Raw genomic sequence first — 16,859 nt, forward strand, 5'->3', positions numbered from 1 at the left:
AAAAAAAAAAAAAAAAAAAAAAACAACACCAAGAGACTATGGGAAAGGATTTTTGATAGAGAATGATTATAACAAAAGCTCAGAGATAGGAAAGAAGGTAGCATGGCCGTGAGAAGACTAATGTGGCATGTCCATGTTGGTGAAGCTTGAACCCTGACCTTTGAGTGAAGACTGGGTTTGAATTCTGAAATAATGTGTTTTATTTGTTTGTTTCTTAGAAAGACAATTGAGGGTTAGGTGACTGGGTCATACTTGCAAGTGTTAAGTGTCTGAGGTCAGATTTGAACTCAGGTCCTTTTGAATGCAGAGCCAGTGCTGTATAAATTGTGCCATCTTGTTGCCCATGGAGTACAGTTGAATTCTGACTCAGATGATGTTGGACAAGTCATTCAATCTCCCCAAGCTTAGTTTCTTCATTTTTAAAATGAGGATAAGAATACTAAAAATATCTACCTCATAGGGCTGTAGGAGGATGCTTAATTTAGTAAAATATATATATATATATATATATATATATATGAATTATTATTATTATGTCTATCAGGGGTAGAAGACAAGACTAGGATGGTAAATTAGGAATAGAGAGCAGTGGAAAGAGAGATTTCAGGGCTAGGCTAAGGAATTTGTATGTTGTGACACAGGTAATACAAAGACATTGAATATTTTTGAGCAGAAGAGTTAAAGTAGTAACTTTTAGAAGTTTGGCTGCTGGAAGCCCTGAAGAATGGCTTTGTACTTGCAAAATGGAATACAGGGAGACCTGTTTAGGACTCTATTAGAAACTGATCACTGACTGATGAATCTTTTGCTTGGCCTATTATGGCCCAAGGAACCTTAGATAAGTTGTATACTTCACTTGTGGCTAAATGCATTCTCAGGGCTGTTCCACCTCCCCTTGAGCTGCCCCTTGCCCATATCCTACTTCTAGCTCCCTAACATGTTTTACCTTTCCCTATTAGAATGTAAGCTTGAGAGTATGACCCATTGCATCTAATCCCCAAAGTTGTTTAACACAATACTTAGAACATAGTAAGCACTTAATATATTCTCTCTCTCTCTCTCTCTCTCTCTCTCTCTCTCTCTCTCTCTCACTCTCTCTTTTTGTCTCTTTCTTCCCTTATCCATCTTTCCATTCATCTATTACATCAGAGAGGCTAAAGAAGCATAAAATTGTGGCTGTGGGTGCCATTTGCTTATGCGTTGATAAAAGCTACACATTCTTGTTCTTCCTTTAACTAAACCATTAAGGAAAGTGCAGGAGACTTTATTCTAACTAACTGTCCCTGAAAACCATAAGTCTCTTAAATTACCAGGAATTTCTGGAATAGGGCTTAGAGAAGAATTCTGGTAACACTACTTTTGTCCAGAAAGCAGTTGTAAAATCAAATCTGATCCCACCATTTTGGGAGATGGATACACAGAATTTCTAAGGATTCAGGACTTCCTCCTTTCTCCATAGCCAAATGACCAAGACATTTCCACTAAATAAATGGAGCTGGTATATGACATTCTAGTCTCGATTAAACTTTCCTTTCCTCTTTTCCTTCCTCCACCACCTCCCATTGTGAAGTAGGAGAGGGGTTCCCAATGCTACTTTTACTGTATCCTTTCCTTATCTGCATACGGCTGGGGATAGCCAGGAAATTGTTTGCTCCCAAGTCCCCTAATCCAAACTTTTTTTTCCACTCAAGACCCATGGTGGTTAGGGTAAGACACAGTCCTATGTCAATTCACCTTCTAGCAATAAAAAGTCGAAACTTTAAGGTTTGTTGCAAGGATCAACACTTAGCATAGTACCCAGCACATAGTAAATGCTATAGAAAGGCTAGTTATCATTATTATGCGTGAATTATTTACTTTGTAAATTATCCACAAATATTTTTAGTCCTCGGACAGCTTTTCTCTACTAATTAGAAACTCCATTTCTGTCTATAGTCTAATTTACAATGGTGTTTTCTTTTTCTTTTGTTGTTGTTGTTCTATGAATCCCTATCAACAATAACAAAAAAAAGTGTGGTGTTAAAAGTGTTAAGTTATCTTAGAGTAATTTAGTATACCTCTTATTAATTTATTTATTCACCAAAGATGCAAATTTTAATGTATATTGTATATAATTAGAATGATAAAATCTTAAAGCTGTATTATACCTATAATTACAAAAACTCTAAAAATAGAAAATTATAAAATATTTTATGTGAGGCATTCTATAAGAATTCAAAGAAACAGTCTGGTAAGATCTCACATACTTACTATTGGCAAGATGATCTCTAAGATCCCCTCTAATTCTCTGAACTATAATATAATTATTTCCATGCTTACCTTGATCAAAATAAGTTCTCATTCCCTGAATTATTAGAAGTAGAATGCTTGGGGGGGGGAAAATATATATTTGTGACAAGATCAAACAACTATTTACTGCTTAACATACCATTAACTAATTTTTAATGCAAGTCCCTAAACGTATTGGACTAGTTTCATGAGCTTCCAAGGGGATCTTACTAAATGGGAACCAGTGGTCTAGATTCAGAGTTGGAAGAGGCCTTCAAGGTTTTATCTTATAAAGGAGGAAACTGTGTTCCTGAGAGATTAACTGAGTAGCATAAAGATCTTACACTTAGCACAAATGAAAGAAGCGAGATTTAAATGTTGGTCCTTTCACTCCAAATCCTGTGGTTTTAATATTGTACTATATCATTCTGCTTCTAATAATTCAGGGAATGAGATCTAGGTAAGCATGGAAATAATTATATTATGAGACAGCTAGAGGGGATCTTAGAGATGATCTTGCCAGCTTTTTCATTTAAAAGATATAAATTTAATTCAAGAAATATCTACTAATCAATGAAGTTTGTGCTAGCTGAAATGCAGCACAAAACTCACTGGCTTTTGTCATAAGTAGTAAAGGAAGATGGCTTAGAGACTAAAGACTTTAATTCATTAAATCAGTCTATTCTTTTTGACCCCAGCTTCATTTCCATAACAATCCCAAAAGATCTTGGTTAGGAAGGGGATCTTATCTCCTTAGTTTTCATGTGGCTCCTGTGAGTATTTTGAATGGAATCTCCAGAGTCTGGAGATGTTGACTTGAAGTCAGATTTCCCAGGAGTTAAAATGATTATCTATTTTTCCCCCCTAGGTAGAAGCTTTATGGCTATTACAAACCACTAGATGATAGTAGAGGGCTATAGAGGTGTCTTAAAGAAGCTAAGTAGCTGAAAGCTAGCAGAGAGAAGCTGGATGACCACAAGATTGCCAGAGACCCCTAGCAGAGATAACCTGATGGAGAGCAAAGATATTTCAGGAGAAACAATATGCCCAGTCATAGAGATGTGATTCTCAGAGAAGAGAGAAGCAAAGAATAAGGCAATTAAATCCCAGAAGGATATAAGCAGCTATGTAGTATTGGATACAGAATTGCTCTTATCACACAATAGTCCTGTAATAATAGGTCTATTAACAACGAACATTTGGATATTTAGAGTTTTCCAAAAATTTTACACATATTATTTAATTTGATTCTCATATCAATTCTAGGAAGTTGATGATATTCCCATTCTAATATGTGAAAAATGAGGCTTAAAATTTTAAATGACTTGGTACCAAACAGGAAGTATATGAGGCAGGAAATACTAATTTCTTTCTGACTCCAATACATTATTCATTATGCCATTTTTATGTGTTTGCCTTGAGAACATGGACACTTGTTGTGAACATCTTTATTTGTGTTTCCTGGCCATACATATTCCCTATGCTTGTGCCTTCCATGTGTGACTTCCAGAAGAATTTAAATAAAGTTTTAAAAAAATTGAAAGCATCTAAATTCATTTTCCCCTTTAGAAAACAATGAAATATTTCTTGAGATTGAATTAGTCCAGAAGACTAAGGTGCAAATTGTTGATAATAGCTTTAAAGCTGCTTATGACATAGAAACTTAGGGCATAGATAGTCTGAGTTCTTCAGGATCGATGGATTTCCCACCCAATTTTGAGGGAACACACCTTTATGACTGAGTGTGTCACCATAACAAATATAGGATTGAAAGGCACAATACCCCAAAAACCCAACTATTTTTGCTCAATATCTTTATTACATTCTTGTTGAGTAAAATTTTCTTTGTTAAATTTTATAGGGTCTCCAAGTATTTTATTTCATTCCAATTCTGCATTTTAATCATTAGAATGTCTAGAGTTTTTGATTATTATGAGCAGGATTTACTTAAGTGACTACATGGTAGACCTTGTAGGTGATCTGAGGAAAGGCCAATGCAGAGAGAAAGAAGCCTTGGATGATTTGGATGACTTGATTTAGGAACCTGATTCTCTATGGCTTTCCTGCTTTTGACTATATAGTTAAGAAACCTTTTGATGGTATCAGGAAGGGATTCCTCCTGACTCAGTGGAATTGGCTCATTGAATTCTTAAGGATATTGACAAGAAAAATGAAAGTACCATGAGAAGAAATATTCCTTCATTGTTATTGATGACCAGGAGTAAAATGAAAATAGAACTAGCATTTATGTTGAGCTTTAAGATTTGCAAAGCATTTTTCATATCTTCCTCTTCATAAATGTGTGAAGTAGGGACTATTATTATCACTATACAAATGAGAAAATGGAATCTTGAAAGAGGTTAAGTGATTTGCCACACAAATTTCATTCTTCACTGCACACTTTATGCTAAGAGCTCAAGATTCAAGATTCAACTAAGTTTTTGGAAGACATCTTGTTTTTCTGCTTTTATTTTCATCCTTGTATCTCTTAGTTCCTAGACTATGTAGTAAATCCCATTTAATTTTGTAACAAGTTTGTGAAATGATTTATTACAGATAGAGGATCTAAGGTTCCAGGAATTTATTGGCTGTCTAAAGTTATATAGATGATAAATAGTAGAGATGGGGTTTCAATCCAAGTGTTCCTAAACTAACAACAAAAAATTTCTACCCCAAACTGCGATGGTCTGGTCTAGCTCCTCTGAAGGGCTCAGAATAAGTCCTTAAATGCGAAGGTCTGGATTAGCTCCTCTGAAGGGCTCAGAATAAGTCCTTGTCAGGATAAGCAAAAGTCCTTGCCCCACGTTGGGCGCCAATATGTAATGTTGTCTCCAGAAACCGTCGATCGCTCTCTGGTCTAGAGGAGAGACTTCTTCCTCCAGAGAGCCGCCTCAACTCTGGCCTAGAGCAGAGACTCTCTATCTCTCGAGTGCCACCCTTTTTTATCCTCCCAGAGAATGGGTGTGGGATAACATAAGGGCTTCTGGGAAAAATTACTTCAACCAATGAACTTGCTCCTTCTAAGCATGCAGGAGTTCACAGAAGTAAAACTCCCAGTAAAGGATGGAACAAGAGAATTGTTAAGTATCGATTTAGCACTTAGTAAGAACCTATTATCTCATTATCTCATTAGCACTTAGTAAGAACCTAACACCAAACTAAAGAGACTTTGAAGGGAAAGCTACTGTAGGGGAAAATCAAATAATGCTTCATCAAACCCCAAAATAGCACATGGGGTAATTAGTCATGTACATTTCCCTAAATTAGGGAAGTTAATGATAAGTTCAATGTGAGTGCCTAGCATTTTTTTTCCTTTATTAAATTTCTTTTCCATTCACTGGAAAAATCTGAGAGAAAGAATGGTGGATAGAGGGAAGAAGATAAAGAGTGAAGGGAGGATAGAGTTTCAGGAAGAGTGGTACAAAGGTGAAAGAAGGAGAGCGTGGATGAAGAATAGAGGAGGAAGGGATGGAAGAGAGGGAAGTAAAGGGATAATGGAGGAGGGAGAGATTGGAGGGAGAATTGTAATAAATGAAAAATATAGGGATAAAGGAAAAGGAGGTGGAAAGAAAAGAGTGGAGGCTGAGGGAGAATGAAAAAAGCGGGGAGTAGAGGGATGAGGAGGTGAAATGGAGAGGGGAATAAAAGTGAAAAAGTAAGGAAGATAAAGGAAGGGGAGAGTGGATGGAAAAGATAGAGAGGTGGCTCATATTATCCTGGGCCTGAAGGGTGGAGAATAGACAGTCTGGGAATTTTAAGACAGAGCATGAGACTCTGTGTCTTCATTCTCATGGAATTTATTTCCTATTGTGGAAAAATATTTGTTATTCATGATTCAGAATTTTCTTATTCCAAAGGCTAAGGTGAACAGGAGTCCTATCTACAACTCCCTCTCTGAGGCTACTTTGAATACTCTCCCTAAATTTTCTGCAGTATTCTTATGCCCAAGGAAAAGATCACCAAATAGTGGTTAGCACTAAGTTCAGGAAAAAAAAAAAGTGGTAATTGAATGTTGGATAACCACAATGAAAGGAACTGCAGTTGGCTAGAGTTAATTTTTAAAAAATGAAATAACTTATGCATAAACAAATGTAACTATTGGCAAAACCCAACAAATATATTTTATAATTATTTACATTTAAATACATCAATTTCAACTTTAAAATGTAATTAATTGATTAATTAATTCCTTTGTGTTTTCTTTAATTTCCTTTCATCCATTCTTTCTGAAATATTTATATTTACATTTCTTCATTTGTATGGTCATAGTTAACATGTACTCTGTCTCTACTCTTTTTTTTTTTCTTGCCTTCAGATGAATTAATATGAATCTACAAATATTTTTACATAATTTGAATTTATAAATCTTATTTATATTATAGTATCCTATTATTTTCATATACTTTAAGTTATCCAAAGGGCAATTAGATGGTATAGGAGATAGAGTGCTGGGCCTGGAGTCAAGAAGACTTGTCTTCCTGAGTTCAAATCTGGCCTCAAATACTTTCTAGTTGTGTGATCTTGGCAAGTCACTTAACCCTGTTTGCTTCAGTTTACTCAAATACAATATGAGCTAGAAAACAGGAAAACATTTCAGTATCTTTGCTAAGAAAACCCCAGATAGGATCACGAAGAGTCAAACAACTTAAAACAACTGAATAACAAATTTATCTACCCATTCTATAATTGTTGTATTTTTTTGTGTGACTTTTCACTTTGGGGGTTTTTTTGTTTTGTTTTGTTACTATGAAAATGTTTCTATAAACATCTTTAAACCCAGTACATTTTCTTTTCTTTTAGTTAACCCTTCTGAGTTCTGTTCCCAATAATGAGATTATTAGGCCAAATGGTATGATTATTTTATTAACTCTTGATCTGCAAAGAGATTGTGGCATTTTGTAAATTCATTAGCAGAATATGAATGTTCTCATTTATCCTAGCCACACTAACATTGAGTTTTATTATTCTTTTTTTTTTTTTGAGACAATTGGGGTTAAGTGACTTGCCCAGGGTCATACAGGTAGGAAGTATTAAGTGTTTGAGGCCAGATTTGAACTCAGCCGGCACTCTATCCACTGTGCCATCTAGCTGCCCTGAGTTTTATTATTCTTAACTCTGCCATCTTGATGGATATAATCTTAAATTTGCTTTAATTCATATTTCTATGATTTTTAGTGGGGTTGAACTTATCTTTTCAAGTGATAACATGTTTCATTTCTGTAAAATTTTTATTCATATCTTTTTATCTATTAAGATTTTGGTTTTGCCATTGAATGTTATTATCAGTTCCTTTATGTTAAACATATGTGGTTTTTATCTGTTATATTTATCATAAATGCTTTCCCTATGCTGTTGTTTTTCTTTCTACCTTAAATATATATATGTGTTATATGTGTATATGTATATGCACATGTATGTATGCATGCATTTGTGTATATCTGTCAGAGTGATATAAGGTCCCTTTTGGCTTTTTCTCTTCTTGTACCTGTAGGTTGGATTCCATGGGAATCCAGGTTCATTAAGCTCATTATTTATTAAGCAGTACCAACATATTTACCTTTTTAAAATCATCCAGGAGATACAATTAGGTCAGCAAAGAGGAATTTACTAAAATAGCTGTTAAGAAAATTATCAATGAAATCTATCATATTCTTGGGCCATGTTTTTCCACAAATGTACTCAGCATTGTTGGAAAAAGTGGATATGCATAGAGGTCATGAAGGCACAAGTATAGTCAAGTTAGATATGAAGAAAGTTCATTCCTCTGATGCTGGAGGGCTGCAAGAACATGAAGTCTTTTATTCTGTTCTGGTATACTTTGCTTTGTAGCTTTCTCCAAACACAGGGCACTGCTTGGTTGCTGTTTTTGCTGCCTCTCGCTTTTTAATCTTGCAAAATCCTTAGTGGCTTTGTTCTCCAAAACAGAACACTGCACAGTAATCATGCATTGTCTTCTTCCTTCTCCCAAAAGCAAGATGCTTTGAGAAATCTTGCCCTTCTAGAAGATTCATTGTCTAGAACTGTTGAACTCAGAAAGCACCCTCAGAACCAAATCTCACCCAAATCCCTGTTCTTTGCTAAAACTCTAAATTCTGAAATTGTTTTCCCTAGTTAATTCAGAATCATCCACAGAAACTTGGGGGTCAGGAAGTAATAGCCTTGAATCTCCCCCTTAGATTTTTTGCTAATACTTATTCTAAATAACCCTGTGCTTTTGCTTCAAGGTGCAGCAAACTATTGTTAGGAGGTGGAGGAAAAGAAAGAGCCCTTCTCCCCCTATTCTTCTTACTGCTCTCTGCTATAAGGGATCACAAAAAAAAGATAAAGAATGACTCTGCAAGAGCTGAAAGCTTCCTGCAGGGCTGATTTTATTCTCAGAACTGACTGATTCCAGACATGACTAGTTTCCTTTTTAAAAGACACAAACTGATTCTTAGTCAGTTGCCTTCATCCAGTGGAAAAAGCCTTTGGATACTATTAGGTTATTTGCACTCCATTGTCTGGCTTTTAAAGTAATGATTTTATACTCAATTGTCAGATTGTTTAGGAAAAGTCCTAAACACTTTAACACTAAAATTAAACATTTTTAATGTATTTAAGTAAATCTACCTTGTCTCCAATAATTTCTCCTATTTGTTCAATAGATAAAATGTCTATCTCCGTTCCATATTTGAGATAACTCTGTTGTTTTCTTCTACTTTTTTTTGTCTCTAATTCAAATGTAATTTAATATAGCATATGATGTGAAGTTTTAATCAGTCAGTAAGTATTTATTAAACTCTGAATTATGTACCAGACACTGTGCTAAGTGCTTAGAATACAAACACGAGTAAGGTGTGAATCTAAGGGTTTTTTTTTTGTGTGTGTGTTTTTTTTTTTTAATATTGTAAACTAGTTTTTTCCAATTATTAAATGAAGAATTCTCCTCCAGTTATCATTTTCTATTGATTTATTAAGCACTATGAGAAATAGTGGAGGCAGCAAATGTAGCTTCTTCTGGGAATTTGACTAAGAAAGTAAGGAGAGATATAGAATAATAGATTGAAATAATAGTTGACTAGTAAAAATATTTTCTTTATGTGGGTTATATCCATTGATATTTATATCAGAAGGTGTTAAGTATTATTAAATATTATTATGAAAATGCTTTTGACTTTGCAGAACTTCTGAAAGAGTTGTGGGGATCTCCAAGGGTTTCCAGGTAGCATTTTGAGAAATGTTGAAATACAGGAACTAGAAAGGTATGAAGCTACAATAAGGGTCCAGCTAAGATTAAATAACAACACTGTAGTGAACATAATCATTTTTGTTGGGTGAATCAGCTACTATATGTTCAATCACAATTCAACAGTTGTTTATTTTATGTTGACTATATGCAAAGTAATGAGCTTAATTTTGGGATTTTTTTTTTTTTTTTTGGGGTAAGGGGGGAGTACACATTTCTGATTTCATCAGAAGGGAAACTCCTAGCATGGAAATTTCTTCCATTGATGCAGATCAGCAACTCATTTGGTATTTATAGTCTGAATAATTCTCTGGGGTACTGAGATGTTAAGTAATTTGCCCATGGTCACACAGCTGGCATGTGTCAGATGACACTTGAACCCAGATCTTCCTGATTTCCTGTGACAATACTTCCTCTGGTATTCAAAGACAAAATAGAGCACAGTCATTCATCTTAAGGAACTTAAGTTCTATGGATTACATGATGTTTTAGACATCAAAAGCATCATATGAATCTACATTTTTCTGTAGTTGTGAATAATTTATTTTTAAATGGCATTATTTATCCTTTTGAAGTTTTGAATGTATAAATTTGTGAAGCTATATCAGTTTTAGGTGAGATTTCTAGAATTAGGTAGCCCAAGTTAGTTAAAAATTAAATGCTCATAGTTCTTTTAGTCTATTACTGCTATTTTATCATGAAAATGTCACATAGCAAACAGCTCATTTCTGACCTTTCTTTTCAGAGAAACCTGTTTCCCACTCACCTAAATAACCCTCTCAAATTTCCACTGTACCCAACCTCTTATTTCCATTCCCCAGAGTCTTAATCATAAGAGCAGATTTGTCTGAGATCATTGGGTGACAAAGAGCCTACTCTTTTAGATGGCTTATAGCAATTAGCATATATATGACATTAAGTCTTTTTTATGTGAGCAAGAGAACCAAATTAATGAAAAGTTCAGCGTCTTAGTCATGGCTCTGTCATTTACTACCTATGTGAACTTGGAAATATCTCAGTTTATAATAATCCTTGCTCTGTTCACCTAATAGATTTGCAAAAGAAATTATGGGGATAATTTGTATGAAAACCATGAAGCATCACACAAACATATATTGTTAAATAATATCTTTGATTAGATCTGTTTGTCTATCCAGCCTAGGACTACCTCTGAAGGTGATAACACTATGAGATATTTCCCAAATTTCTCTCCATGACATTGAATATAAAGGCTAAGTATGGGAAATAAAAGAAAGAACATGGCAATGAGGGAAAGATGCAGATAGAATAAAGGAAAAGAGAGAAATGAAAGGGAAGAAAAGAAGAAAAAGAAAGATGCACACACAGAGACAGAGACATACACACAAAGAGAGAGGAGATGGGTAGATGGTAAAAAAAATAGGAACAAAATTATTGGAAAAGGGTGAACCATTTTCAGAAAAAGAATAGTTAGGAAGGAAAGAGGGATAGGAGGTAGCATGAAAGCTGACATACTAGTTTTTAAAATTTGAACTTAAGTTTCAGGCAGGACATCCAAGTGGAGGTATCTAGCTGCTATTTAGAGGAGAAACTTTATTGTTTTGTATTGCTTGTTGAATTAAAATAAACCAGTCTCTGAAGAGAGATTGGAGTAAAGAAAGATCCTTGTAAGTCATCTTCATAAAGGCATATTTGAAGAATATGAAATCAGCTAAGGAGAATATGTAGAAAAAAGAAGAGAAAAGGATCTATGATGGAATATTGGGGGAAACTAATAGTGGAGTTATAAAAGGAGGATGAAAAGCCTATAGAGAAGACAGATTAAATGATCATTCTTCTCATAATTTTTTGGGGGATATTTAAAGGAAGGTTTAGAAAAGATAAATGGTGGATGCATAGAAAGCCAGTCAGAAAACTATCCCAATAAATTGAGAAGAAATTAGAGATTGAACTAAAATGGTGATAATGTGAGTGAAAGGAAGAGGACAGAAGGGGAAAATATTATTTCTATACTGTGATCCCTCTGTGATCTCATCCCTAAAATGGTGAATATTATAACCTTTTCCTACCTTCTCATCCTAGGTAACTTTGGTCAATTCCCTTTCATAAATCCCTTGGAGATGATTGGTACAATGTGTTAGGGGCTTTCCTCTAGAGCTCTTGACATTTTAACACAAATCAGTGGGGAGAAAAATATATTTATTGCTTATTCCTCTGGCTCCATGACTAGCATATCTTCTGTTCTAAATGGATCCTCCCCATTTTGCTCCCAATATAAGAGAGTTGACAGGACTTCAGAATTGATTAGGTATGGGGATGAGGGAAAGGGAAGAGTTAAAAATGATTCTGTGGTTGTGAGATTAACTGAGAATATAGTTGTGAAAATAACAAAATAGAGAAGTTAAGAAAAAAATAAACTTTGTCTACCCCCTTTGGGCGGGGAAAAGAGAAGTGGATAAATTAATTTTAATACAATCAGCTTGGGTTTTCAGTAGGCTTTTAGAAATGTGAGACTAGAACTATAGAGCTATTGGTGGTTATAAATAAAGAAAGCTATAGAGGTGATAACAGCATTCATGATAATGGAGGAGATCCTTTAAGGGAGAGAGTACAGAGAGGAGAGAAGTGTGCCTGGGACAAAGTCAAGTGGACACACCCAGTGTAAGTCAGAGATGGATGAGGAGCTGTCAAAAGAACTGTCCGTAGTGCAACCTAACCTCTTACTGCACCTTTCTAAATTTTTACCCTGGACTATTCCATGGAGACATGGACTTCATGAGACATGCTGTTGATTGCTTGAATTTTCCTCAGAGAGAAGAGATTCATTATAAATGGGAGTGTAATTTAAATCTTCAGATGGATTAACAAACTCTAGGCACATTGGCTCTACATTTTTAGGAAATCCTACTGTTCCTACCCTGGTTTGTTCTAATCCATTGCTAGAGTTTCTAATAGATACTGAAGATCAAAATTTTAAAACATCACCAATCACCTTAAATATAAACCATCCATAGGATGAATCTTTCACAGTGACAGTGACATCTCTCTGCTGTCCAAAGAGTCCTGGGAAGTTTTCCTTCTTTCTAGTTAATTTGAAGCAACTGAGGCCAGGGACTTACCCTGTACAATTTTTTTTTGTACAATACCCAAAACAGTGCCACATGCTCAATAATAGTGATGGTAATGATGAGGAGGATGTTGACCTGAACTACTACCTGTAGAAATGGTCACCAGCTTGGACTTCAGTACTGACTTTGCTGCTTACTTGCTTTGTGATGTGGGAAGGCCCCTTCATCTCTTTAAGTTTCTCTTTATATCATGTAAGCAAAGCTTAAAGAATTGGAAAAAATTGGGGGGATTGTTATTATTACTTACATTTCAACTATTACAGTTCTCCATTATTCCTTTTAATTTAGTAATAGTTGTGTATCTAAAAATAAACTGTATTACTCCAAACTCATTTCTCAAAGGCTAGGAATTTAAAGTTAGAAGGGACCTTAGAAGTCATGGAGTACATTTTCCATTTTATACCTAAGTGAAATGATGTTCCAAAAGAAACATCCTAAGTGGCAGAGCAAGATTTGAATCCAGGTCCTCTGGGTCAAAATCTAGTATTATTTCCAGCATAAAATACAGTCTCTTCTCACTAATTTATGAATATATGACAACTTTTGAATATAGTTTAAAGTAGAATGATGAGTACAGTGAAACCAGATGGAACAATTAAATTTTCAGTTCAATGCAAAACAGCAAACATTGACTACACCTATTGTGTGAAATATATTTAGGGGCTCTGATGCTTTTTCATTCTGACTTTACTAGCTTTGAAATTATAAGGAAGTTATTTAACCCCTGGGGGCCTCATCTACTTTTTTAAATGTATAAAAATGTTTTTAACTTCCTTTGGAGGACTTGTAAGGATTAAATTAGAATGTCCAAGATCTATTTCTTGGAACTATATATCCATAGAAGATCCTTTTTAATTTTGTAATTGAGGAATCAGAGGCCCACTGAGGCTTAATGAATTCTGAATAGATTTCAACAGTGTCTTCTTCAAAGTAGAAGACATTAGACTGGCCAGGTTTGATGTTTGCATTTTCTTCTGATGGCCATGCTTTTGGCTAGTTCATTTCTTAGGATTTCAGTAGAAACAGAAAACAGGGGTTAGCGTGATCATTTAAAAGTACAAACAGAAAGGAAATATCCATCTCAGCCCTAAACTACCCACAAAGTCTCAAAAAAATTCCTCAAAGCAGATAGCTGATAGGTATACAATAAAAAGGGATTGGCAACAGCCAGAACTTACCCATAAAGAGAAAGAGGCCCAAGAACCAGAGGCAGAGTTGGACCATGTTCTTTCAGCTCTTAATCCCTGACAGGCAATAGTGACAGTGATAAATGAGTTGTAGTTTTTCTGTTTCCCTTCCTTTTTTTTTAAAAGTTCTATGACGTTTTACTGCTTCTCCAATAGTAGCATTGCACTAGAACTACAGTAAGAGAGCTGTTAGAACCCTAAGAGAATGTAAGATAAGAGATCTTTGACTAATGATACATTATTAGGGAATAGGCCCAAAATGATGAAGTTAATTCTTTGAAGTCATTTAGTTAGTAACTGCCCAGAGATTTGAATCATTCTCTAACTAGAAATTCAGAACATGTTTTTAATTAATGTCTCTGATAAGTAGTCATCATATCTTTGCAAGAATACCATTAATAATGAGGAATACACCACCTATTGAGGCAGCTTGTTCATTTTTTGCACAAACATAATGGTAAAATTTAAAATTAATTTGCAACATCCATGTACTGATATTAGTTCTGGTTTCTTGGAGCCATGGAGAATAAATCTAATTTCTCTTGAACATTGAGAAATCACAGACCAACTGAGGCCAACTGAATTTTGAATAGAAATAAATTTCAAGAGTATCTTTTTCAAAGTAGTAGATGGCATTAGGCCTTCATTTGCCATTGATTTGGAACTTGCAAGGATTTTAGGGATTCATCATTTTGTAGACGAGGAACTGAAGCTCACAAAAGTGAAGTGACTTGTCAAAGATCACATAGAATTGTTTTTTGTATTTAATGATAATTATGTATCCTATTTTTCTGATTTTGGGATAACTTTGCATCATTATTAATGATGTTTAATATGCAATTTTATTAATGAGAAACATAATTAATGAGAAAAAATCAATTGTGTGTTAAACACTTAACTTTTAATCTTTATCAATTTGCTATAAATGGTAGCCAAATGCAATAGTGGTTCAAATTATAAGATTTTACACACCACGGGCATACCCTTTAATCCTCAAGGGCAGGCAATAGTAGAGAGAAGAAACAGAGATATTAAGACACTCCTCCAAAAACAAAAGAAAGGGGGAGCCACGGGTAACCCTAGAGAACTTCTAAATTTAGTTCTCTATACCATTAATTTTTTAATTTTTGACAAAGATGCACTGGCTCCAGCAGACAGGTTTTATAACTCACCAGAAGGGCAGTGTCCAGTGCGAGCAGCTCCACTGTCTTTAGATAATCGCCAAGTGATGTGGAGAGACCCAGAAAGTGGTGAATGGAAGGGACCAGATAGGTTAACTGCTTGGGGGAGAGGGTTTGCTTGTATCTCTACAGATGGAGAAGGAATCAGATGGGTGCCAACGAGCCGTATTCGCCTTGTCCATCGGAGAGAGACAGAGCAGACCCTTGAAACGAAGGAGAAGGCCCAAGAAACATCGGGTGGTTCCGTTGCTGACTGTGCCCACCACTGAAAGAACCTGGCAGTTATGGCGTTTGACCCATGGACATCAAAAACTGTTGGACTTGAAAATCCTCGGAAATCATTGGATTCTCTGAGACATCATAAGACTATTGTAGGACTTGAAAGTCTCAGGAATCATTGGATTCTCTGAGACATCATAAGACTATTGTAGGACTTGAAAGTCTCAGGAATCATTGGATTCTCTGAGACATCATAAGACTATTGTAGGACTGAAATCCTCAGGAATCATTGGATTCTCTGAGGCATCATAAGACTATTGTAGGACTGAAAGTCCTCAGGAATCATTGGATTCTCTGAGGCATCATAAGACTGTTGTAGGACTGAAAGTCCTCAGGAATCATTGGATTCTCTGAGGCATCATAAGACTGTTGTAGGACTGAAAGTCCTCAGGAATCATTGGATTCTCTGAGGCATCATAAGACTGTTGCTGGACTTCAAAATCTTGTGGGGATCATTGGATTCCCTAACATATAAAAAGACTGATGTGGGATTTCAAAAACTTGTGGGGATCATTGGATTCCCTAACAGTGAAGCAATGGACAATAGATTGGTTTTGGACTATTTCTTGGTTGCTGAAGAAGGGGTATGTGTGTCTGGTGTCTACATACCCTCCTTCTAGGACTTCTGGAAATCTCTTACAATACCATGTTGATTTATATTGTTTGTTATGTCACTATTTGCATGTACAATTCCTGTTTGTTACACCACATCGAGTCTGCACTGATTGTGGGGAGAGTCACCACTGATAACCTCTGCGTTATTGCTATGTGCTTGTGTAATAACTCCCATGCTGATGGGTTTGTGCATACTTGTCTCTAATAAGGCCCTTCAATCCAGAAACCCGCTAGCAAATCCCCACTTCTCTTTGGTGCTTCTCATCTCCCTTCCTGAGATGTCAGGGAGGGCGTGATTATCTCCTTTTTAGTGCTTTCATCTCCCCTCCTGAGAAGTCAGGGGGGGCGTGATCACCTCCTTTTTGGGGTTCTCATCTCCCTGAAAGGTCAGGGATGGCGAGACCTCCTGTGGTCTAAAACAAAAGAAAGCGGGAGATGTAAAGGGCTAGAACTGAGCAATGCACTTGGATGATGAAGCACGTGAGACTAATTGCCAATTGGACGGTTCCCTATTAACTTGTTTAAGGTTGACCCTCCCCAGCTGTTCTGTGCTGACTTGATTGGTGAGACAAAGAGAGGGAAGTGACTTGTGTGGGAGGAGCAAGAGAAACTTGGGTGGTGGAACTCACGCTCACTTGCACTCGTGACCTGGCGTTGGAGGCGACGGTAAAGATCTAGAATAAAGACGTTTAGTGATCCTGACTCTTGCTGATTTCTGGAAAGATAGAGTTCCAGCAGAATCCACAGTGGCCATTCTCCTTAGCAAAAGGTAGATTTATTTAGGGAAAAGATTACTAACAAAATGAAGGGATACAATAGATACCAAGAATGGAAAATATGAATTTGGGGTAGAGTTAAGTTAAAAATAGTAATTATGTCATACAAATAAAGTTCAGAGGAAGAATAGACACTGAGACATTAGAGGGGGGAAGAGGGCTTGTAGCTCTGAAAAACTAATTACATCAGAAATGAGTTAAATAAACAACACTACATATAT

At 35.7% G+C, this 16,859-nt stretch overlaps 1 protein-coding gene across 3 annotated transcripts in view; it reads right to left on the minus strand.

Moving 5' to 3' along the window:
• Positions 1-13,869, minus strand: part of LOC141539480 (SLAM family member 5-like) — a 37,420-nt gene extending 23,551 nt beyond the window's left edge. For 2 of the 3 annotated variants that reach the window (XM_074262331.1, XM_074262333.1), the window contains exon 1: positions 13,779-13,869. In XM_074262331.1, the coding sequence (XP_074118432.1) occupies positions 13,779-13,824 (46 nt within the window). In that variant the 5' untranslated portion in view covers positions 13,825-13,869. The remainder of the gene's footprint in view (positions 1-13,778) is intronic. The other variant, XM_074262332.1, reaches the window with a different exon arrangement.
• Between the last annotated feature and the right edge of the window lie 2,990 nt (positions 13,870-16,859).

This window comes from Sminthopsis crassicaudata, chromosome 4 (assembly GCF_048593235.1).
Source record: "Sminthopsis crassicaudata isolate SCR6 chromosome 4, ASM4859323v1, whole genome shotgun sequence".
Lineage (NCBI taxonomy): Eukaryota > Metazoa > Chordata > Mammalia > Dasyuromorphia > Dasyuridae > Sminthopsis > Sminthopsis crassicaudata.